Source organism: Lissotriton helveticus, chromosome 8 (genome assembly GCF_964261635.1).
Source record: "Lissotriton helveticus chromosome 8, aLisHel1.1, whole genome shotgun sequence".
NCBI lineage: Eukaryota > Metazoa > Chordata > Amphibia > Caudata > Salamandridae > Lissotriton > Lissotriton helveticus.
In genome coordinates, this window is record NC_136069.1 from 412304630 (window position 1) to 412329431 (window position 24802).

At 44.1% G+C, this 24802-nt stretch overlaps 1 protein-coding gene across 2 annotated transcripts in view; it reads right to left on the reverse strand.

Annotated features, from left to right (window-relative positions):
* FOXO1 (forkhead box O1) overlaps positions 1-19395 on the reverse strand; it is an 85405-nt gene extending 66010 nt beyond the window's left edge. The window contains exon 1 of one of the 2 annotated variants that reach the window (XM_078657246.1): positions 18456-19395. In XM_078657246.1, coding sequence (XP_078513372.1) covers positions 18456-18992 — 537 coding nt within the window. In that variant the 5' untranslated portion in view covers positions 18993-19395. The remainder of the gene's footprint in view (positions 1-18455) is intronic. The other variant, XM_078657245.1, reaches the window with a different exon arrangement.
* Between the last annotated feature and the right edge of the window lie 5407 nt (positions 19396-24802).

Sequence of the window (24802 nt, forward strand, 5' to 3'; positions counted from 1 at the left end):
CCCATTCTGATGGGCTAGGAAATCTTTCCGATCGAATCAGTTTGGAAATGGTTTCCAACTGACTTGGATCGGGAGAGTCCGACCGACCGGGTATGATGCATCCGGATGCTTCCAGAAACGATTTGTTTAGATTCCCATTGACTTCTATAGGAGCCTATGTTCCTAAGCGCATCGTAGTCTGGCCCTTGCTCAGGAAGACACGTTCCCAATCCAATTTGGAAGGAGTAAATGCCGTTAGGAGGCCTGCTAACTGCGTCGTAATAGGGCCCTGGGTGGGAATGCTTTCCTAACCGCATCAGAATGGGGCCCACAGTCTTTACTAAGCATCTACATACCAAACAGGACCCTTTAAGGTACCTTACAACCCAGTACTTCACCACCCAGGCAAGTTATTTGTTTTTAAATGACATAATACATACATATATAAATATATGTAAGCAAGTGTGATCTACATACCATATAAATATATATGTATGATGTGTGTGCACGTGTGTATATATACACACGCACACATATATATATTCTATATACAAACATACCAAGGTAATTCGAAAAGGTTTTAGGTGTATTTGGTTGGGTAGAAGTAATAACAAGCAAATGATTTTTAGGGTTTAGGGATGCGTAAGGGGTAGCAAGGGATTTTTAGGTTTCAGAGATGGGTAGATAATGTTTAGTAGGGGATTTTCACGGTCCAGGGATGGGTTTTAAATGATTTTTAGGGTTTAGAATATGTAAGGGTAAATTGTAGCAAGGGACTTCAAGGTTTAAGAGATGTGTATGAATTAGGGGTAGTAGGGACATTAATGGATGGTATGGGTAAAGAGGTAGTAAGGTTTTTTTAATTCAGGGATTTTAGGAGTAAGAGGTAGTAGGTTTCTTTTTTAGGTTTCATGGATGGGTAGGGGTATGGGGTAGGAAGGTGTTATAGAGTTCAGGGATGGGTAAGGGAAAATGGGCAGTAAGTTGTTTTTAGGGTTCCGGTAAGGAGTTGTAATAAATGTATTTTGTAGATTCCCCTAAAAAAGAAAAATGATTTTTGTTTATAAAATGGGATATGGGGACAACCTCTTCCCCCTCCAAAAATATATACAGAGATAATTTTGAACCCTCTCTTTTAGATCCAAAACCAACCACCTGCACCTGCGCAAATCTAAAACCAAAATTGTCTAGAGAATCATTCCAATTGAACTGCCATATGAAATGAGGCCTTTGACTGAACAACATCATCTAGGGGGACACCTACAGTAACTGATCAGAGGCCTTCTCTCCCTGGTTCACTTTCTTTCTTACCCACGTTTTCTCTTTCATGAACTCTAAAGTAAACAAAAATTACACTGCACTATAAAAGAATAAAAATTAAGACAAATATAAAAATGCAACACTGTCCTGGTACATTATTATTCTATTGTATTTGCATTCATATAGCATTTTGTCCCACTGATGACGCGCCAAAGCACATTATTTAATAGGTATTATGCAACAGTATAGGGGATTTTGGCTGTAAAATGGTGACCTACTTGGAAATTATTTTGTGCTCATTGGTGATCATCCAGATTCAGGCTGCTGTGCTTAGGCTGGCAGCCATGTGAGGATTAGTAAGGGTTACAATGCTTGAGCTTTAGAATACATTAATGTAGTACTGTATTTGTTTGGGGGGGGCGATATAGGTGTGGCCTTTTTAGCAGGTGTTTTGGTGTTACATCCGATGAACATTCCACTGTACTTCTTATGCTGTTGCGATTGAGTAGCTGAGTTTATGCTTGACGTTGAATGAAAGAGCAACGAATTAATGTGTGTAATTGCCTACCATTCCTCATTTGGGTTAAATTCTGCTTCTGCAGTACGAATCGTCCAAAATCAACAAATGTTCCAAATAGTACTTTATTACTGGAAAGTAAAGGAGATGATTAAAATAGAGTTGGGATGCACAGGAGTGTTATTCCTCCTGCATTGTAAAGGTCAATATGTTTCAATCGTTAAAAGCCCCCAGAACAACCACAAATGACAATAACGCCGGTGCGGGCGTTCTAAAGGGTGGACGGGGACGCGTCGGCCGTTGGACGTGCGCAGCACCAGGGAGGTAGCGCGCGCTACGTCTAACGGCTGACGGCAGCAGGGAAGGGATTAAAGAACAAGACCCAAAATGGCAAACACAACACTAGACATGTTACAGGAAAGAGATTAAACCGATATATGTACAGATACAAGCTGACTAAACAGCAGCAGTGTCGTCTGAAGTCGCCACATGGTGACCCACACAAACTAATGTTGACAGCAAACTGTGCAGCTCAGGTACTAGAATGAGAACTTAAGGAACACATTCTGCCAGCACTCACACCAATGACAGCAAACACTAACCAATGAATTGGTGATCTAGGGTGTCAAATACAGTGGGCCATTCAGAAACTGAACCTGCTGCCTGCACTGTTCTAATGAGAAATTGTTGGACATGTAAATAATAACAGATGGATGATAGTGAAGGGGGAGGGTGTCTATGCCACACCGTTATCTGCCTTAATCATAGAGGACAGATACTCATAATTGGTGACATACCATCATAAAGGGCATGGGGTAAAAACCATCCCTGTGCTCCCATGCCACTGGAGACACGCTATCCTGGCTGATGGCGGCTGAAAGCCTGAAACGGTCTTAGGATGCTTGTTTCCAGTCCAGGGAGGACCTGGGATGGCAGTTCGGGCTGGCTGTTCCCATCGGGTGCAGAGTCCAGACTGATTTGCATATGGCTGGGTCCAAACTGGAATGGCATGGTGAGCAAAAAAACAATGGATTTAGGCCCAGATCTGTGTACTGGGGTGAATATATTGCATTGTTCTGCATTCTGTCCATCGATTGTTCTTTTTGAATTAGTCACCCCGAGTGGGACGGGTATGCCCAGACGTCAGTCCCGTGCTCTCCATGCCACTGGAGTCAAGATATCCTGGCCGATGAGGGCTGAAAGCCCGAAACCGGTCCTAGGATGCTTGTTTCCATCCAGGGAGGACCTGGCCTGGCAGTTCGGGCCGGACTGTTCCCACTGGGCGCAGGGTCAAGACTGATTTGCATATGGCTGGGTCCAAACTGGAATGGCATGGTGAGCAAAAAAACAATGGTTAGGCCCAGATCTCTGTACTGGGGTGAATGTATGATATTGTTCTGCATTCTGTCAATCAATTTTTTTGTTTTTGTAAAAACCATCCCCAATACTGGAGGCAATGGTTGAATTTGGTATCCGTAATAATTGTATTCTTGGCTATGTCTGTTATGTTTGGACAGGACTAGTGGAAGTAGACCCTTCACATGAGTTGATACACTACTCCTTACACAGTAAACAATGACTGAACATGTTTTAACAAAAATGACTTTTTCAACATGTTACACACACTCAGCATTCAAGGAAAGGTACCCCTTCCAAACATTGTAAGATATAGCTCTACTTACTTATGCCGTCTTTAAATAAATACAGCCTTCTTACAGGAGACATTCATAACTATGGTTCAGTTAGTTAAACTCCAAAAACGCTGCAGAGGTTAAATTGTGCACCTATGTAATAGTCTTATAAAAGAGCTCTGTTATGGGTCATACCAAGGTTCAGTGGGTGATCTGGGAATATATTGATCCAGGTCAGGCATTTGTTGATCAAGGGACTTCAATATGGAGATTAGAGAGCAATGATGCATGTCTATGCTCCTAATAATTTACAGGCCAAGTTCCTTTGAATGATTTAGTGACAAACTCATGTGCTTGCTACTTACTCCAGTAGGGAATATAAAAGCACAGGTAAATCTGTGCAGATTTTGGAAAAGGATGGGAGCTGGAAAAGAGGAGAAAGTGTCGAGCTGGTGTCGGAGGGAGATCCAACAAAGTGAATTGAAGTGGGCAATAGCTACTAGACATAAATTGTACTCCATTTGTGAAACCCTGGAAGCAAAAATTGACCCAAAATCATTGTGCATTGACGAAGGGAAGAGTGTCTTAAAAAACCTGGGAAATGAAAAATCCAGACAGATCGATATGGAGTATCTGAAGCAAAAAAAGTCTGTGCAATTTATGATCAAAACCTCGAGTAATGATAATTCATATCCATACTTAGATACCGTCCCGGACCATAGGATGAGATTAGAATTATTAAAAGTGAGAATAGGTATTAATCCCGCCCATACAAATGAGAAAGTACAAAACATGCCAATGGACAACAATGGTAAATGTACTTGTGGTTTAAATTTAAAATGTACTAGTATTCATTTTGTAATGGATTGTCCAAAATTGATATTAGTACGGTGCTTGATTTTAAGACCACTCTTTTTAAAATATAGAATAAGAACAAGGCTGCAAGCAATTGAGCTACTTAAGGACATGCAGACCTTAGAGACTGCAATCGCCTTGGCGAAATTTATACAAGTAGCCAAAAGATATCTGTTGGAATAATGATTCAAAATAGGGTGGTCCAAGGGGTGATAAATTGATAGAAATAGCATGGTTGTAATCATTTTATATATTGCAATTTTTAAGTATTTTACTGTGATTTATAATGTGTTATTACAAAAATATGTTATGAGAATATTATGAAAATGGTTGTTAGGTCTCTATGAATTTTAATAATTGTATTTTTTGTTCTGTGATAAAGTAAATGTCTTTGTAGTTTAAAGGCCAAATTGTCAAAATAAACTTATTTTTTGATTGATTGATTGATTGCTACTTACTCCCAATGATCTGGAGTGGAGACTTTAACCGCACCCTGTACACTATGCAAAGCAATCATTTCCACCACCACTCAACCCTACTGTAAGTTATAATTGAACAAAGTACATAGTCGGTTTCATACCTGAAACTTGCTGACATCTGCAGGACAAAACATCCACTGTACAGGGGCACTCCTTCAATCTTCACTCTGGATTGAACTTGTTATTTTGCAATAGACACTTGACAGGGTGTAAAGCAAAGGCAAAGTACACCAAATGGCACACTCATTAACCACCACTGTGACGTACTACAGCCTTAACACCTCAGTCTTTGCTGTCATCGACTTCAGGATGCTGTGCAATGGTAACCGGACAAGTAAATGTGTTTGCATATCCTTGTATGGCATCGTGCACTGCGGGAATAAAACCCGACACAGCAGGCACAGTCAGCTTGAGCACCAAATTAAAGAAGAAAACGGAACGCTGTGACACCTATTTCCTCATAATTGATGGCTATCCGACTCTAATCATATACACTGGTTTGAACATGTAATACTAATACTAACACTAATAATAATAATAATAATAATAATAATAATAATAATAATAATAATAATAATAATAAGACACTTATAGAGCGTAACAGCTACCTCAAACAGAGGGGTCCTGGCCCTAAAACAATCAGTAGTGAGTGGATGGCAAACCGGATGGCCATGCCGCCGGCCCAATTATTCTGCCCTAAAGAGCCAGATCTTAACCATTTTCATAAAAAGGGGTTCTGTATTAATGTTGCGGAAATCACTTGCCAAGTTATTCCATAATTTCGCCTCTCAGACCTTGAAGAGTCTGCCTCCCATGCGAGCCTTCTTGAAATGAGGTATGCAGAGAAGCTTTTGGGAATTGGATCTTAATGATCTAGACTGCTTGTAACCGCGTAGTCTTTGTTCTAGGTAGCTGAGGCATTTTCCATGTGTGGCTCGGAAGGCCTGCGTCAGGGCCTTAAACTGGATTCCTTTGGCCACTGGTAACCAGTGGAGCTCCTTTAAATGCAGAGAGCTGTTTTCGCGGAAGGGAACCCACCTAATCAGTCTCCCTGCCGCATTTTGTACCATCTGAAGATGTCTGATTAAGTACTTTGTCAGACCAAGATAAAGACAATTCGCATAGTCCAATCTGGATGTTACTACTCTGTGGACTATGGTTTTTCTGCATTCTTCTGGCAGCATATGCAGGAATTTCTTCAAGTTTCTTAGTTTACAGAAACATGAAGCTATTACCTGCTGTATCTGTGTCGAAATTGAGAGATTGGGCTCCCACTTCACATACAGATTTTTTACGCAGTGTGCAGAGGTGGGGGGGGGGGTCCCGTTTCCACTGGCCACCATAGAGCTGGTGCCGGAGGTGTCTCTTTTACGAAGAACATCACCTCCATCTTTCCTGCGTTGAGCTCGAGTTTATTGTTGTTCGTCCACAACGCTATATCTCTCACATATCCCTTGAAACTCCTGAAGGCATCCTCAGTCTGCTCTTTAAAGGTGAAGACCAGCTGGGTGTTGTCTGCGTACGAAATAGCTTTGACCCACCCCAGTTGGCTATCAGCGAGATCAGTGGTGCCAGGTACAAATTAAACAGGAGTGGACTCAGCGCTGACCCCTGAGGGACTCAACACCAAAGTTCCTTAGGTTTAAACACAAAGGGTTTGAACGGGACATTCTGTGAGCGATTATTCAGGAAGGAAATAAGCCAGGCCAGTGCCATACCCCCAATGCCCATCTCCTGAAGTCTTCTTGACTGCGAGGTGTGGTCGACGGTATCAAATGCCGCCGACAGATACAGGAGCACCAGCATCGTGGATGCCCCCGAATACACTGCCAGTCGCACCAACTCCGCCACCTCCAAAAGGGCTGTCTCGGTGCTAAAGCCCGATCGAAAGCCCGATTGGGTATCGTGTAGGATGCCCTTACTCTCAATAAAGCTTGACAATTGTCGTTGCACCAGTTTTTTCAGCATCTTGGCTGGTGCTGATGCTGGTGCTGGTAACAGAGATATAGGTCTGTAATTGTTCAAGTCCCCAGGATCCCCATTTGTTTTTTTCCTCAGGGGAAGGAGTGTGCGTGTTTCCAGATTTCTGGGAAGGGTTACGACGCAAGGGATGAGTCCCATATGCGCATCAGTATGTGTACTAGGTGGAGAGCCATCACGTTCCACAGTTTGGGGGGCATGGGTCATCCGGTGCCCCTGACTTGCACCTCAGGATTTCTACCAGCGCCTCCCGCTGGGAAATAGGGGTAAAGTCAGTAAATAGCCGCTCATGGATGCAACCTTCTCTATGGCCAAGTTAGAGAACACAAGGTTCAGAGTGTGCCCTGCCTTATGTGTGGGGGCAGTAACATGTTGCGTTAGATTGGCACCCCCGAGGGATAGCACTAGCGGAGCTGCCAACGTGCAGGTCGGGTCATTTACATGTAAGTTGAAATCACCTAAAACAGAGAAATTTGAGTATAATATTGATTTCTGGGCAATGTAATTGCAGAGCTCGTGTATTGTGTTGTGTGCACAATCCGGGCGTGACAGAGATGCTTTGCATAGCTGTTGTGCAAGTTATGAACTACCGAACCATCCACAGTGTTAATGGTGACGTGATATGTAGCCTGAGCTCAAAAACGATTCATGAAATTTGCAACTGCATCACTTTGATAAAGAGTGAGGTCATGGACATGCCATTTGATGTGTACGTTAGGGCTCACAAGCAGTTCTGTTAGTTATGGGTCAGCTGACTGTAACATGCAAATTTCAGTAGGTTAACGGTTGAAATTAGTAACCATAACTAAGTGTGCTTTTCTAAACAAGGTTTTCGACAGCATACTGTAAGTTTTCTGTGAATTTCTGTGTTTTTTTATAATGTACTCCATCCAAATTTCAACAGCGCAAGCAGGCGAACTCTACTGTACAGGCCCTTGAGATATTGCAGTGGGGATTGGTAAAGCTAGACAACTAACCCGCTGCATACAGCCAACCTCTGCTGTGCACGGTTTTTGGTACTATGCAGAGGGGTTGAGCAGATGAACTGACTTTCGGTCAAGCCCTACACACACTCCACCATAGGTACTGAACTCACACTGCACATGGCCTTCAGCAACGACAAACAGGGTGTTGGTCCCAGGGCTTGTCCAAAGACCGATCCCTCCGACAGGCCCTGCAGCCACCTACCTCCCTGTTGTTGACCATTGCCTTCTCCACAAGGCCTTTGACAAACTGTGTAAAACGTCCAGAGGGAAATTGACCAATCACCACTGTAGTGTGCCAAATTCTTTTTCATTTAAATTTTTTCCAGGATTTGCAACTCCTGAATACAAAAAGAAAAAAAATTGGAACTCCCCGGCCCCCACCTGAGCCCACCATCCCTTCTTGCCCTGCAGATTATTCTGCACGAAACATACCATGCTAAACCCAAATCACATAAACTTTTGTTTTGAAGTTTGTTGAATGGCATCCCAGGTCGTAAAAAAGTTTTTTTTCCAATGAAACTCTGATTTAACCATAAATATTGCCTGTGTGTACTGTGTCTATATTATGTGGGTTTAATATATATATATATATATATATATATATATATATATATATATATATATATATATATATATATTACCTACTGGCGGTTGCCAGTAGGTCGTTACAGTTAGGATCGTTTTCCATAGGAAATCCGCAACATTCTATTGGGAATAACTTTGGCGCCGAATGAGGGATCTGCCTGTAATTTTCCTTAACTTTGCCTCGCTGCGCTCCGCTCTTTCCCTGAAAGTTTCGGGGAGATCCGTCAAGCGGGGGCCAAGATAAAAGGGGGGTCCCAAAACGTGTTTTCCCCATGTTAATTTCCATAGGGTGGTTGGACTCACTTTTAGCCCGAACGGCTGAATGGATTTCCACCAAACTTGGCAAAATTGTAGGGACTGCTACCCCAATGTGCCTTTGCTATGTCTCAAGATATATGCTCCAGTGGTTTTTACGAAAATTAACTTTGAAAAAATATATATTGGGCTACATTGGGCTATATATATATATGTTAGAGCCCAAATGTAGCCCAAAGATGGCCACCAGAGACGAAAAAAACCAAATGTAGCCCAAATATCAGCCAGATGTAGCCCAACTATAGCCCAATGACAGAATGTCCCAGGGTGTTCTAAAGAACAACTAGAGCGCTAACAGTCTTACTTATGACAAAAGTATGGCACACCTGAAGTCATCTTGATTGGAATAAAGTGCTAACACTTAAAACATTTAATTTGCAAAGGAACAAAATGAGGGGGTTCATTTTGCCATAGAAATTATGATTAGTGCTGAAGAAAGAAAAATTAGGGCACATTTTGAGTGACTTCTCAAATCCTCTTATATTTCATTAAAAAAATTATGATATGCAGTCTCCCAAGATGGCCCCCAGAGACAAAAGAGCCCAAATGTAGCCCAAATATCAGCCAGATGTAGCCCAACTATAGCACAATGACAGAATGTCCCAGAGTGTTCTAAAGAACAACTAGAACGCTAACAGTCTTACTTATGACAAAAGTATGGCACACCTGAAGTCATCTTGATTGGAATAAAGTGGTAACACTTAATACATTTAATTTGAAAAGGAACAAAATGAGGGGTTTCATTTTGCCATAGAAATGTTATATATATATATATATATATATATATATATATATATATATATATATATATTATATACATACACCGAAAAAACCATAGGTTTCACACCAGTTATAGTTAGGAATTAGCATTTAAAAAACCTATTAAATTCACTGAAAAAACCATAGGTTTCGCACCAGTTATATTTAGGTGGAAATTTTACTCGCATAAAACCATTGAAATTCCCACGTTATAGTTAGTTGGACTCACTATAACTTGCGCGTGCAATGCACTGCTGATGACGTCACATATTACATCACTCATGACATGTCAACTCAAGTCCAAAGCCCATGAACAAGTGCAGTGAGGCACGAAACGCGTCGGGAGCAGGACAGATTACAGAGTGGTACCATGACTTTTGTGCAAACGGTAACCCCCAAACAAGAATGTCAGCTTAAATCACCTGTTGTTGGGCTCCCGTCACAGCAGGCGTTGTGTATCGAATTTATATTTGAGGTTCTGCCTGGACCGCGGCGGAGTCCCGCTGATTAACGTCAGACCTGCTGTGATGTGTGACAAGCGTTGCAGTTAAAGGAACAGGAGCAGCTGTTTGGGGGTTGTAAGACACCAATGCCAGGAAGAACGGGGCACCACCCCCCCACTTGGGGAAACTTTTGGAGAAGTTGCAAGCGGCAGGCGACCCACTGGGGTAATAAACAGAACAACTACGAGGACCAAGATGCCGCAGATGGCGGCCACGCCCACTGAGGCGGGAACTCAAGGCTATTTGTTCAATTAACTGCTCTGCCGCCTCGCATAACTTAAGTCCAAAGCCCATGAATAAGTGCAGTGAGGCACGAAACGCGTCGGGAGCAGGACAGAATACAGAGTGGTACCAGGACTTTTGTGCACACGGTAACCCCCAATCAAGAATGTCAGCTTATATCACCTGTTGTTGGGCTCTTCTACAGCAGGCGTTGTGTATCGAATTTATATTTGCGGTTCTGCCTGGACCGCGGAGGAGTCCCGCTGATTAACGTCAGACCTGCTGTGATGTGTGACAAGCGTTGCAGTTAAAGGAACAGGAGCAGCTGTTTGGGGGTTGTAAGACACCGATGCCAGGAAGAACGGGGCACCACCCCCCCCCCCCCACTTGGGGAAACTTTTGGAGAAGTTGCAAGCGGCAGGCGACCCACTGGGGTAATAAACAGAACAACTACGAGGACCAAGATGCCGCAGATGGCGGCCACGCCCACTGAGGCGGGAACTCAAGGCTATTTGTTCAATGAACTGCTCTGCCGCCTCGCATAACTCAAGTCCAAAGCCCATGAATAAGTGCAGTGAGGCACGAAACGCGTCGGGAGCAGGACAGAATACAGAGTGGTACCAGGACTTTTGTGCACACGGTAACCCCCAATCAAGAATGTCAGCTTATATCACCTGTTGTTGGGCTCTTCTACAGCAGGCGTTGTGTATCGAATTTATATATATATATATATATATATATATATATATATATATATATATATATATATATATATAGACACACACACCACACATTCATCATTCATACAATGAGCTGGTGGGAGGAACAGATGCTCTATGGCTCCCCCCACCCTGGAAAAGTAGACGGACAATATAATCTTGTGGGTCCGTTTAATAGATGATGTTTTTGTGATTTGGAGAGTGGATCTTGCTTCAACACAAGAATTTGTTTCTGAAATCAACAAGAACAATTTGAATTTGCTATTTAATAGTAACATTGATGCTACTGAGGTGATTTTCTGTATGTCAAACTTACTGTAAAGAAAAACAAGCTGACCTCTTCACTATTTACAAAACCTAGTGCAGGCAATAGCACTTTATATGCAGTCAGCTCCCCCGCCACACACAGTTTTCTCATCAATAATTTCACTGTAGATGTTGTAGTGAAATTATCAATGATGTGATAAAAGATGACATGCCTGATGTAATATAGGAGGTAATTAGTAGAGCATTGTGAGGGCGGAAGTTATAGTTACCTTAGGGCACGAGTTACAGTTACTTGAGTTAACTCTAACTGTAACTGGTGAACTTCTGTGGTTTTTGGAGTTTAAACAGTTACGTTGTTACTGGACGTTTCACCTAACTATAACATTACTCTAGGGGTTTTTTTTTTAACGTAAAGAAATATTTAATTACAATCCATAAATCCAAACCCCAACATGCAGCCAACCCACGTAAAGGCAGGCAGGCAGCCACAAACTATGCAGGGCCTTTGGTCAACTTCTGCCTCTGCCACGGGAATCCTATTCCCCAGGGCCCAGCGTTAAAATTAGGAAGACAGCATGCAGTTCAAACGACCCTTTTCCACTCCTGTAAGAAAATAGATGGCGAGGTTTTAAAGCGTTATGCTCCTACACAGTTTACTTCAACATTTGCTTTCTTCTACTGAACAAACTCATTAACTTGTTTCCAGTTACATTTTAGAATTTGAATGAGAAGACACAATTGTGAGTCAAACTCTGATAACGGGAATTCTAGTCTGAACATTTCCCATTTCTGGTACCAACTGACAACTAAAATGTTAAAAAGATGCCAAATGAACGGCCATAAAACGCAAACATGGTAGTAGGAGCAAACAGTCAGTTTGTAAACCCTGTTCCGTGCCCTGCACAGATCCTGGCAGGAAGACCCTGGGGGTACTCCCAAATGACAACTTGAAAACAGATCCTCAAGTATCTGCCTACATAAGAGGGCTTCTTTAACCGCCTTCAACAGATGTTTCTTTCTATCCTGAACTTTCAGACGAAAATCCAGGTAAAGTTGGCACTTACGAATATAACAGAGTTACCTAACAGCTCCAGCATAGTTGAATTACAGACATTCACACTTAGTTCTGTACCTAGAAAGTTGTGACTGTATTTCCCTAGGCCTATTCTCAATTTCTTGGACTGCAATGTCTAAGAGACCTATTTTAAGGTGGTATATATTGTCCAGTATGACATAAAAAGAGATGCAACAATAGAGCTTACATAGAAAACAGGTGGTCAATTAGCGGTGTACATCTAAACATCAACACATATTATACTATATTTGGAGAAAGCATTTAAACCTTAAGTGCTTGTAATGCCCAAAGGTTTGTTATGCCTTTAGGAAAAGCAGCAGTATATGTACATGTGTCAAAAACCAGATAACTTTGGACCATTTCATGTTGAGCTGGAATAAGCTTGGTGAGGGATGTTTCTACAGCAGGTGTAACAATGCACAAATGAACCACCAGATCAAGTCTGTGCTTCCTGGATAACTGCCGACCACAGAATGAATATGGAGTGTTAAAGGCTGAAAAGAGGATACAGATTACTTCAAGTGAAAAACTGAGTGGCAAATATTGTTTCTCAAACACGTTTATTGTACATCTATTAAATGAAAAGTTATACAAATGTATTTAGGGTTTATTTTATTTTTACATAAGTCTATCTACAGAAACACGTTTGGAGCAAATGAAAAGAAAAACTAGTAAGTGGAAACGTGATATCAAATCAATAACGTCCACTTACAAGACCTATTAGCTAAAATGTGCCCCAAAACCCAAAGATTCCTCAAATGTGAGGCTTGCCATGCATCACTGTGCAGGCACTGAAGGCAACACATTTTGTTCTCAGGCTTCTGCATGGAATAAGGAAGCCTTATAAGTAGTCTCAAAGTCTTACATTTCCCAAACATCTGTACAGGCTTTTGTACTGGAACCTCTTGTCAGCATTGCAAGCTAAACTCACAGCATTTCCTTGCAGTGCTGGCTGTAATACTAAATGCGTTCGTTAATGTATCATATATACAAGTTTGAATCATTTACGCATACAAATAGAAATCTTGCTTTACTGGCAGAAATGCCTTTCATAGATCCGTACTGTAACCCGACAGAAAAAGGGTTTGTGCTTCAGGGGGTTGGGCCTACTTGTCCATCTGACAAAGAAAACTTGAAAGTGTTGCCCTTGACCCCAAACAATATGTCCTGGGCGTCGGGGATAGAAATTCTACACCCCTGCAGACATACTTTGTCCCTGTACCACAACATTAAAATGCAGCTAATATACCATTCAGAAACAGACTGACATATTAAAGCACTGCTCACAATCTCACAGCCCCCCCACACCGCCTTGAAATCTGGGAACCCGGGTCTTGCTAGCCTACTACTTGGAGACAAACCTACAATGCATCTCTTCCACAAAGAGATGCTTTATTCACTTTTGGTAATCACTTACTCTTGCCTCTCCTTTTTCGGCCTTTTCCTTTGTTACCACCTGCTGCTCCTCAGGCTAATCAAGTCACTTACTTTGTCCATATTCATTTGTTTTGTTTACAGTACTCAAGAATATGCAGCACTGTTGCAATGAGCTGTTACTTTCTCTGATCGTATGCTGTATCAATATTCCGCTCAAATATATAAATACAAACTGTAATAATCAATGTAAAGGTAAATCGGGGGCACCATTGTAAATCTAAAATCGCAAATATTTCAGTTTCTGTAAAGCGCATTAACAACACTAGACATTATGCATGCACTAGATAAAAATTGAAATAAATTACACTAATAAAGAGATCGGGATGTTTTAACTGGTCTCATAGCGCCATTAACAGCAATAAATGACGTGTCTCATACTGTACAAGCAGACTGGGGCATCAGTATCCGCAGGTACGTGCGTGTTCAGTGGTAAAGGAACTCGCCTGATAAAAAAAACTGTCCCGAAATACAGAGAAAATACGATTAGAAGCTGTAAAGGAACAATGTTTACCGAGTCTGATTAGATCATTACAAGTGACGGAAGCGATAGATAGATAGATAGATAGATAGATAGATAGATAGATAGATAGATAGATAGATAGATAGATAGATAGATAGATAGATAGATAGATGTGTGAGTTACTCTCTGACAGGCGGCTTGGAGTGATTAGACGTTTGCGAAATACTCGAACACACAAGACGGAAAAAGGTTAAAAAAAGTATCAACTGCTGGCGAAAGGAGCAATACTAAATGTGCAGGAAAGAAATAAAACACTCCAGCAGGCAACTACTGTCCAATTAAAGACGCCAAAGAAACCCTGGTCAGTGAAGAGATATCTTGTGTGCAAACGTCGTAAGCAGACTCACTGCCAGTGATATATATGCCCGAGAGTTTCCCTGAGGCTGTGATTTAAAATCCCAATGGAAAAGAGGCACTGTTCAGAGAAAGAACTGGGCTCTAGTCAGCAGCTCCAGTTCCCATACCTCTACGTGCTGCTGCTGCGACACCACGACTACACGTGGGCGTGTTTAGTTATTAAAAGCACCACGGTTATTAGAAGTTTAAAAAAATCACAAGACGTGTTTACAAAACAAACCACGCGGTGGTCTAAACATAAATAAACAACACAGGCAGCTCTAGTGATACCCTCGGCGCGCCCGGGGAGACTCAAGGAAATGGAGGGAAGCCTGTGCTGTGTATTCGGTGTCCCATGGAGGGAGGGGATACACAACTGCATTCGGTGCCAAAAGCTGCATGCACAACACCGAACACATGCTTCGCTGGCGCACTTCTGCCACTGTGTAGGATTCCTAGCACAGTAGCCCGGGGCGCAGGGAGGCGGCTTCGCGAAGGGCTCTTCCCTCCCTCAGACTCGGGCCTCCCACTGACGTCTGTTGTTGATGGGTGGCGATCGCCCGATTAGAAGTGGGCACGGTAGCCGTCAATAGGGAGAGCTAAGCCCGTTCTATGTGGCTGCCGTCTGGCCTTAGAAGCCAAAGCACAAGCCGAGCCATCGAAGTGCATTGGCGTACAATTCGCACAACAAAAGTAATTGAAAAATAAGGAAAAGACTAAAATTAACACAAGCGTATTTAACATTTGAAAGTGTCAAGGTGTTGCTAGATGATATCACCGCACAGTGACAACCTCCCTGCCCTAACAGCGATTCTATTAGTGAACTATCATTCTACACCTACATCTGGGCAGTATTCTAGTATAAATGAAGCAACGTTAGAGGATATTAAGTCATACCTACGAGGTATTTACATGGCACACCCTGAACTGAAGTACTTGAAGAATCTCCCACGTGCGACGAGCACGGAGAACGAGACACAGTGAAGTAAACAGATTTGACTAAACTCACACAATCTGGTCAAGAAGGGAATATGGAATTTGAACCCAAGTTTCCTAGTTACATATTAAGCAATTCAACCACTACACGGATAGCTTATCTCGCCTGATTAAGACAAAAAGGCAATCCCTTGCATTAATCCTTTGATAAGTTAAAATGAGTACACTGAATTAAATAACTAGACCCATCACAGATAAAATGAATTTGACACATTGAGTCTACCTTGAAAAAGTAAAAAAATAAGTTACAATAATTTAAGGCACTCTAGTTGGTGTTTAATATCACTGGTCTCTCAACTGAAATAGGATGATTTCAGCAGAGGCTCAACACATCAATGGAGGTAATTACACATATTAGCAAAACAAACTTGTCTCGGCCCCCAAAGGTGGCTCTCAGGTTACAGGTCTTAATTGAAACAAAAAGTGCAAAGCTCAGCAGCAGACTTACATGTACATGTTCTTTGTTTAAACGCCCAAAAGGTTTGAGCAGGAAAACACTCCACACATTTTTAGGGCCGGCCTTGGAAATTAGCGCTAGCTGTCACACCAGACTGTTGTCTTTCCAAACAATCATGTAAAATAAACATGAGTAGAGGGGCTTTGGTCGGTGGAGTCTATTAGTGTGTTAAATTGTGGTTTACCTTTTGCTACCGCCCACCACAGTGAACTGCCTAGGTTAGCCCACTTTACCCATTAGCTTCCCTCACTTAGACTGCACAAAGGCTCTGCACATTGTTTGAATTTGCCTAAAAACAGTTCCTTTCTCTTATGTGACGAAACTGCCTTAAAGTATTTTATTTATATTAACTTTAAATACCCGCAGTTTATTTTGCCTGTGCATGGGGTGCCCAATTAGATGGCATTTGCTTACACTTAACAAAATGTAAAACAATAACCACTGCACCTGCTTGAGAAGGCCAGACATATTAGCTGTGCCCGTGTCTGCAATGTTTGTGCTCAGCTGTCAAACACCTTGTCATTTTTCTATTTCAAAAAGGGCATTATGGAGGGATGTGTGTCATGTCCGGGATGCAGGATGGGATCTCCTTTAGCTCAAATCTGTGGAACGGGGGAAGGGCTGGGACTGAGCCAGATGTTCAATTACAGCCTAGTGCAGCTCATCCACAATATGTACCGGATCACTCGGATCCATCTCAAAGAGACTGCTTGACCATCATGCCTAGATACTTCCATGGTGGAACTCGATGAGGTTCGAGTGCATGACTCCCATCTGCCAACCTACCTTGAGTAGATGACATTATGTACCTTTAGACCTCTGAAGAAGTCACACTGTTGCCCGCTTATCCCACTCTAAACTGCTCAATAACCTCCTACTTGCTACTGAGACAGCAGGGGACAAGGCAAAACGGGACACTACCGAAAGAGAATAGGACTCGCACAGCTTAGTTTGCATTTGCTGCCTCTGCCATCATGACCCCTTGGGTCAGCAGTGGCAACCTCCTGACTGATGTTTATGGTCGTGTAAGCTTGATCTTTCTCTAGGAGTCTTGGCACTCTTACTCCACACTGTTTCTTACTATCTAGGAATCCATCCCATGGTGGGGGGGGGGGGGGAATTATCAGCTGCTGTTCCACACAACAAGGCTTCATGGCAGCTTTTGGTTCACTTTCACGGTTACTGTGCTGTTTCTCAACACAAGGGGTCCCTGTGAAAAGGTAGTCACCGACATGGCACCACTATGCTGTTGGTTATCCTGTCAGAGCTATTATGGCCATCATAAGTCCTATGGCATTATGAAGCCGGTAATTTATAACCCCTGGTATGTTGTTCTGATGGCCATTTCCATGTTTTCAAAATGCTGTTAGACATTACCCTTCAGAAGAGCGTGTGCTGTTCGTCACCCATCCAGAGTTTTAGGACATTACTTCTATTGTTCATGTGAGCTATTAGTCACACCTCCTACAGCTTTACCGTGATTCAATTCACTCATTGTGGATTGTGTTATTACTGTGCTGTTGCATACCAGCTTCAATGGTGTTGCTATGCTATCTGTTCATACTACTATGATCCACATGTACGGTTAGTGACCAGACTGCCAGTAATCACCTGCTCCTCCACGCAGTTTCGGCACAGTGGACTTTCCCAAGTGCTGCTGATGAACGTACTATATTAATGTACTGTTTTCAAAGAGAACCTGCTATTGTGCTATCAGTCAATGACTCCAAGTTGTTACTGTGCACTTGGTATCGCCAATCTGGTGGTACTGTGTTGCTATTCTCTCCCGCCAAGATCACTGTGCCCATGGTCACTTTCCTACATTGACCCTACCCTTTTGGTCATGTCAGGGTTTAGTGTTGGTCACTTCTCAAAGTGTTCTACTGTTAGGTTCTCATTGCTACTATATTGCCAGGCAGCTCCACAGTGATATGGTGATGATGAACACTTACTGTGGGTGTTAAACTATTGAATGGCCAGGCAATGCGCCCCTCTGTGGTCACTCCACGTGAAACCCCTGTGCTGTTCAGCCACAAAATGGCGTCAGCCAATCCGTTGGCCTCCCTAATTGTACAAACGAGTCAGCCGCTCCACTATGTGTTAAAGTTCTAAGTATATCTGCTCCTTGTCACTGTGTTGAATGCCACTACCCTAGTGTGTAACTATGCTACTTTCCAGTATGGTTACTATGGGGTTTACTCAACAAGGGATCCGCGGGGTTTATCGCCACCATAGAACCATTTTATTGTTCACGCCCCCCTCTTACAGACTCTACGCTGTTGGCCATACAAACAATGTGTAAAAGTGCACCAAGGCACCCACACTGAGCTGTTGTGCTCTTTATCACTAAAGTTACAATGCAGTTTGCGTTTACTATTCCACTTTGATGCCCCCGTGCTGCTGATCACCCCCAAACTGCTCAGCACCCCCTAGTGACGTCGAGCACCGTGAGGTTGGCTATTTCCATCCCTGGTACACCCATGCTGCTGTTAATCAATCCCTAGTGGAGTTAAGCTACTAGCGGTCATCTCCCACTGCAGTGTCCATTGCTATTGGTGACTCCCCCATACTCCTCACCTTCCAGCCGGCGGAGCTGTTGCTGTCCCCCTTGTCCTTGAAGTAGGGCACACTCTTCACCATCCAGTCGTAGATCTGCGACAGGGTGAGGCGCTTCTCGGCCGAGCTCTCGATGGCCTTGGTGATGAGATCGGCATAGGACAAGTTGCCCCAAGCGTTGCGGCGGGCGGAGCTGCTCTTGCGGGGTGGCACCTGCTGCTGCAGGGGTGGCGCGGGGTGCGGCGTGTGCGGGCAGCCCGGCTCGGGGCAAGGGAAGCCACCGCACGCCCCGCAGCAGCCGCTCGCCGCCTCGCTCTCCTCCAGCAGGCTCAGATTGGCCAGGAAGTCACGGCTAAAGTCCCCCGGAGATCCCTCGTAGGTGTCAGAGGCCTGAGGTGGAGGTCCGCCCGGAGCACCCTGAGGAGAGCCGGCGCACGAGCCAGGGGGCGGCTCCGCGGCGCTCACCTCCGGCCGGGGCAGGGGCCAGGTGCACGAGCGCGGCCGGGACAGCGGTGCGAAGTCGGGGTCAATGTCCACCACCTGTGGGGCCTCGGCCATGGCTGAAGTAGAGGAGCTCCTGGATGCAGCGGTAACTTCTCTCCCTTGAGGAACACCGGTTCACGAGCGACGCAACTTCCCCCCACCACCCCTCCGCGAGCGAAACAAATCACTCTTTGCTGCTGCGGGCTTGAAGCTCCGTCCACGAGCCGAGCCGTCAACGTCAGCTGAGTCAACCCTCCGGCCCGCGCGCTGCCGAACTCCTGGGAGTCACACTACAGTCTCACGCGCTGGGCCGGTCCGGCTGTCTCTCCACGCGCCGCACTTCAGCCGCGAGACGCGTTCTGCCCGCGCGCCGCTCACGTTGACAGCGCCTGTTGCATGCCACAGCCGGTACCCAGACTGAACTTCAGACCAGAAGGAATCCGCGCTGTCACTGCAGCGGCGCTAGGGGCGTGTCCACGCGCCTGTGCCCGCCTACAAGCGCACCTCCCTTACGCCGGGCCCCGCCCCTCGGCTGGTGTGGCGACAGTAAGTCTCCTGGCCAATGGGGCGGCATAACGCTGTGAGCGCGAGCGCCCGCCGGCTGCGGGGGCCGCGGCTGTTTGCTCGTAGCGAGGGTTGAGTGGTGTCTGTGGGGGGCCCCCACCTCGTTGGTTGCGTGTTTTCCTAGTAATGCACGAGGCCTGCGCCTCCCCCAAGCTCTGATTGAAAGTGCGCAATGTTTTGATTCCAGAAAGCATACGAGCGGCGGCGTGGAGGCAAGAGGGCTGTGTTTACATTCAGAAACACAACATTAACTGCGGAGTGGGTCTGTATCAACCCCTCTGACGGTTTATTTTCCCGTCTTCATCTGGCTGCAGTTTGCATCCTGTAATTTAAGTTATCGTTGTAGGAAGGAGCGTAACATCCCCTACGTACAAAGTGCAGTTTGTTTAAAAAAAAAAAAACAGCTTCCAAATGGTATCCTCCTCGGGCGACAGGGCAGCGATACGACACTCACTTGTATTGTTTGGTAAAGCCTTCTTTACAGAGAAATAAATGGTCGGTCTTAGAACTTTAACAAGGCACGTGATACCTCGCACCTAAAGGAACCGCTCCTCGCCACATCACTAACTCCCCCCTGCTGTTAAACCTCCCACTTTCCCCACGTTGCACCGGAGTCCAAAACTACAAATCCTCCTCTGTCCCTATCCTTTCACAGAACATTCGTTTTCTTTCAACTTTGGGCATCATGGGTCTGAATCTCAGATAAGTAAATCCAGTCCTCCTTAAACAACTCATATTCTCATGCCTTATTAGCCCATGCGCTGCCGTATGCAAAATTTGAGGCACAAAAGTGAACATTTTGCTGCATTATTGCAGGACTTTAATTTACTCATAATCATTTCTTTTCAGCCTTAAATCAACGAAACCTGTTTTAGGGGAGTATTCAACTTTGAAATAGGCATGTTTAAAGTTTCTGTAACGTTATGGAAGCACAGCTCCAATACCATCCTTGTTGAAGTGGGCAGTATATCTCCCTGGGTCGATGTTCTTGCGCCTGTGTATGTACCCCTGCTGGGGCACAGTGACCTCCCGGATCCCTGAGGCATGAAACTTCTTCCTCAGGCACCCAAGGGCGCAGGATCGCAGTGGGTGGGGAAATTTGTGCTAGTGGAGTACGTTTTCCATAGGCATTGGGTAAATCTTATACAAATGTTACTTAGCACTGGTCTGACCCGAAATCACAACTCTGCCCCAGTCATCAAAAGAATGCATAATGATATCCCTGAAAGGAAACTCTCACATATCCAAATATATATTTCTTTTCAGCAAAGTAGCAGAAAAATGACTGCTTAATGGGAGTCTTGCCACACCTATTGGTGGTCTGCTGGGTTGTTTTCTGGGTCCCCTGGGGTCAGAGATTATATATTTAGTAATTTAAATTTTTTTTGTAATATTAAAATGTGAACAATGGCCACAGTCATGGTGACAAAGCCACTTGCGTCCTATTTAATTGGTGTCATGATTAGGGTGGTAGCAGTCCAGCCACAGGCTGTCAGTGAAGACATCTAGCATATCTGGATCAGCCATGAGGGTAATTGGTAGGACCAAGTAACATATTCGGACCAGGACTGGGTCTTGGCTCAAAACATGTAGTCCAGAACTGTGGGATTTGGATTCTAAAAGGAACTAGCTGAGTCCGAAACATCCCGATACTCCTTTGAAAGCATGATTGATTTGCAGAACTGTATCTGCAGTGAATCAAGGTCTGAAGGAGTGTCCACTGATGCTTCCTGGATTTCTGAGATGGACTGAAAATTATGAATGTGGGTTAAATGTTTGTTCCTCTTATAGCCTGGTATGACTGAGGCAGGCTCAGATATTTGGCACAGGCTGACTCTGCCTCAATCTTACCATCCTATCAGAGGTAGTGACCTATTGAGAAGTCTCCAGAGTTCTCAGTAAATCATTTAACATCTGCAGTTTGCTTTATTCAATAAAAAATGGTCCACAGCCTTGGTGATGAGATGGTGGTGTGGTGAGTACTTCAGTGCATAATTTTAACACATACTTGTAATTTTTTAAATCATTGTTTTCCACTAGCTTCCACCCACAACATTTTAACCTTTGTTGTCCACTCCGGAATCTGTATACCTAGTATACTAGTAAAGCTTTTTCATGTTTCAGGGCAGTACGTGTGATAAAAATTCAGCTATAATTAGCAAGCACAATAGTCATGTTACCGTGATGTCTGCAGCTACTTAAATAATAATATGTTGCAGCACATCCCATATTACTGCGCACGAGGACACACAGCAGTGGAGTCTTCAATTGATTTATACATTGCACCCTTGTCTGCCCCAGAGAAAAACAACGTCATTCTACACTCGCTGCCAGGTGTCCTTCTCATACAGTACAAAAGTGTGGATCCCACCTATAGGATCCTTGGACCTAGCTGTAGTGTAGGTATGTGACTGCACTGAATCTGTGTACCTTTCAAGAAAGAAAAATTTCTTTCTAGTGTCCCCTCACTCACCGGGGTTGCCCCATGGTGATATGCTTCATCATTGGGGCCATCCCAGTTCTCTGCGAAAAGGGGCGTGCTGCGACTCACGAACTACGCAGGAGCACTTAAGAGTGAATGACTATGTGTGGTGCAGAAAATAGTGGTGGAGTGGGTGTGTGTGAGTTTAAAAATACCGTGCTTAGTGGGCCTAACCAGTTTATTTAGCTCCTATGCAGGTATATTAAAAGTGGGGTTAATGTCACTGTAGGGCAACCAATAATGTGGTTGACTCAGTGAACAGTATGGTCGACATGTTTCATGCTACCCCTAGCATTTCTTCGGGACCATACAGGGACCAGCCCTGTATATGCCACTCCTATATCCCAAAATCTGGGAACAGTGAATATACAACAATAAAATAGAAATCTTAGCATGCATTCATATTAGAAATGCATACGTTCCTCATAAATAGATGGTGTTAGTAAAGTGCAAAATGACACTTCATGGTCCCGCTGGGGGGTCAATTTCACTTATGGGACACACTGTTCCTAGCTGGTGAAATCGCACGAAAGTACCTACTCGGAACCTCCCCGGGACCGCATCTTGAGACCATGAAGTGTCATTTTGCACTTTACTGTTCACTGAGTCAACCACATTATTGGTTGCCCTACAGTGACATTAACCCCACTTTTAATATACCTGCATAGGAGCTAAATAAACTGGTTAGGCCCACTAAGCACAGTATTTTTAAACTCACACACACCCACTCCACCACTATTTTCTGCACCACACATAGTCATTCACTCTTAAGTGCTCCTGCATAGTTCGTGAGTCGCAGCACGACCCTTTTCGTAGAGAACTGGGATGGCCCCAATGATGAAGCATGTCACCGTGGGGCAACCCCGGTGAGTGAGGGGACACTACAAAGAGATTTTTCTTTCTTGAAAGGTACACAGATTCAGTGCAGTCACATACCTACACTAGAGCTAGGTCCAAGGATCCTATAGGTGGGATCCACACTTTTGTACTGAACCCTAGGAGGCCGACCTAGTCTCTATAATCCTCCTTCTCCCTCTGTTTCTTATAGTCCTTCTCATACAGCACATTGCAATCTGTGTGCTACTGGCAGGTCCAACTACTGACACTGTGGGGTTTCGGCAGTGTTCCAAAGCTCAAGGATGAACCGCAGAGCATTCAATTTCCATCATAAAACTGGAAGGGGAATGCTAAGCAGATTCCACCCATTTCTCCTTAAGTGGTGGTCTTGGGTGAAATAGGCAAACAGACTATAAAGCAGACTCTGGCAAAGTGGCACTCGGTTAAACTATGTCCCCGGCTGATGAAGAGCTAAACTAGTCTCATCCACCATCCATTCTAGAGCTGACAAAAACTGCTGATGGCAGGATAAATTCATGATACTCCAAAGAGGTTACGTTTATTTACATCAAACTCAACTCTCAGGAGTGGTGTTCAAGAATTGGTAGGTGTTTTCAAGCCTTCGAATAACTTTTAGCAGTGGAACTGACATGTAGTGAACTATGTGCAGAGGAGAACATAATGGTATACCTGAAAAAGCTGCAATATCAACTTACCAGTAGGTTCTGCAAACTGACTACTTACTACTTATGCTTGGTTGAGAGGCTAACTTTGAGTTTAAGTTCATACAACCTTGGTCTCTTCTGGTGGAGACAAAAATTTTGAGTGATGTCGGAACTCGGCCCCCTTCCTGACCTCTTTGTACTGGGGGTAAGTGTTTGACATTTTTCAGTATTCCGTCTATCATTTGTGCTTTTTACAGACAGAAAGTGTGCCAGGCTTAAAGTGAGGCAGACATAAAGTGCCAGACAGAGAGTGTGCCTGGTTTAAACAGCTCGATTCAGAAAAGGGGGTGGTGATGCCTGGCAGAAAGTTTGCTATCCTTATAGTGCACCAGACATACCATGTGCCAGGCAGAAGGTTTGCCAGGCTTAAAGTGCGCCAGACATAATACTTGCCAGCCAGAAAGTGTGCCACGCTTAAAGAGAGATAATGTGTGCCATTCACAATGTAGCGTGGCAGGCTTGAAGTACGCCCACCAGACATAAAGTGTCCCAGGCATAAAGTGTGCCCGTCATTAGGTGCACCAGATATAAGGTGTGCCTCCTGGAAGAGGGTTAGACCCTGGAAGTGGGCAGAGGTTTAGAGCACAGCTTGTGGCGGTGCAAGAGCTGGCAGATGCCAAATAAAAGCTTGCGGAAATTTGGGCAGAATATAAAGGAGAAAGGGAAGACGGGAGGTAGTGAGTCAGATGTATGGATGCCTCATGCATTGTCTTATTTTTCTGAGTTCTTGTAGCTGTGCTCCTGGTTTTAAAAAGAACACAACCACACCAGCTCCTTAGGCATCCCTCTGTCCGAACTTCCTGTGGCCCCACCCTCCTTTTATCTCTGTCCTCCCTGAGACCTCCCTCTCTCAGAAGAAGCTGCGGCATGAAAAGCATGTTCCTTATAACCTTTCAAACTTTCTGATTGCATGCTCCAAATTTCGCGGGCAGTATTTTAAAAAGCGCTGCCTTTTTATAATCAGCTGATTTTGCGATTTATTTGCCAATTGCAAAATCTTGGATGGTCTGTTTAACTACCCCATGCATCCATGTCATAAACCGTACTGCTTCTTCAACTCTTTCAGTGTACGCATTAACTGCCGCATCACATACATCACGTTTCCCACCAATCTCCTCTCTCTCTTTCAAAGCTCAACCTCAACTGCTTCCTGTATGCTGTCTTCTCTGCATGATGAGCATTGGACTTAAACAAATCACTACAGCTCCATTCATCATCACGCTATCCATCAGATACCTCACATAATTGCTATATTAAAGCACAGAGAAAGGAAAATG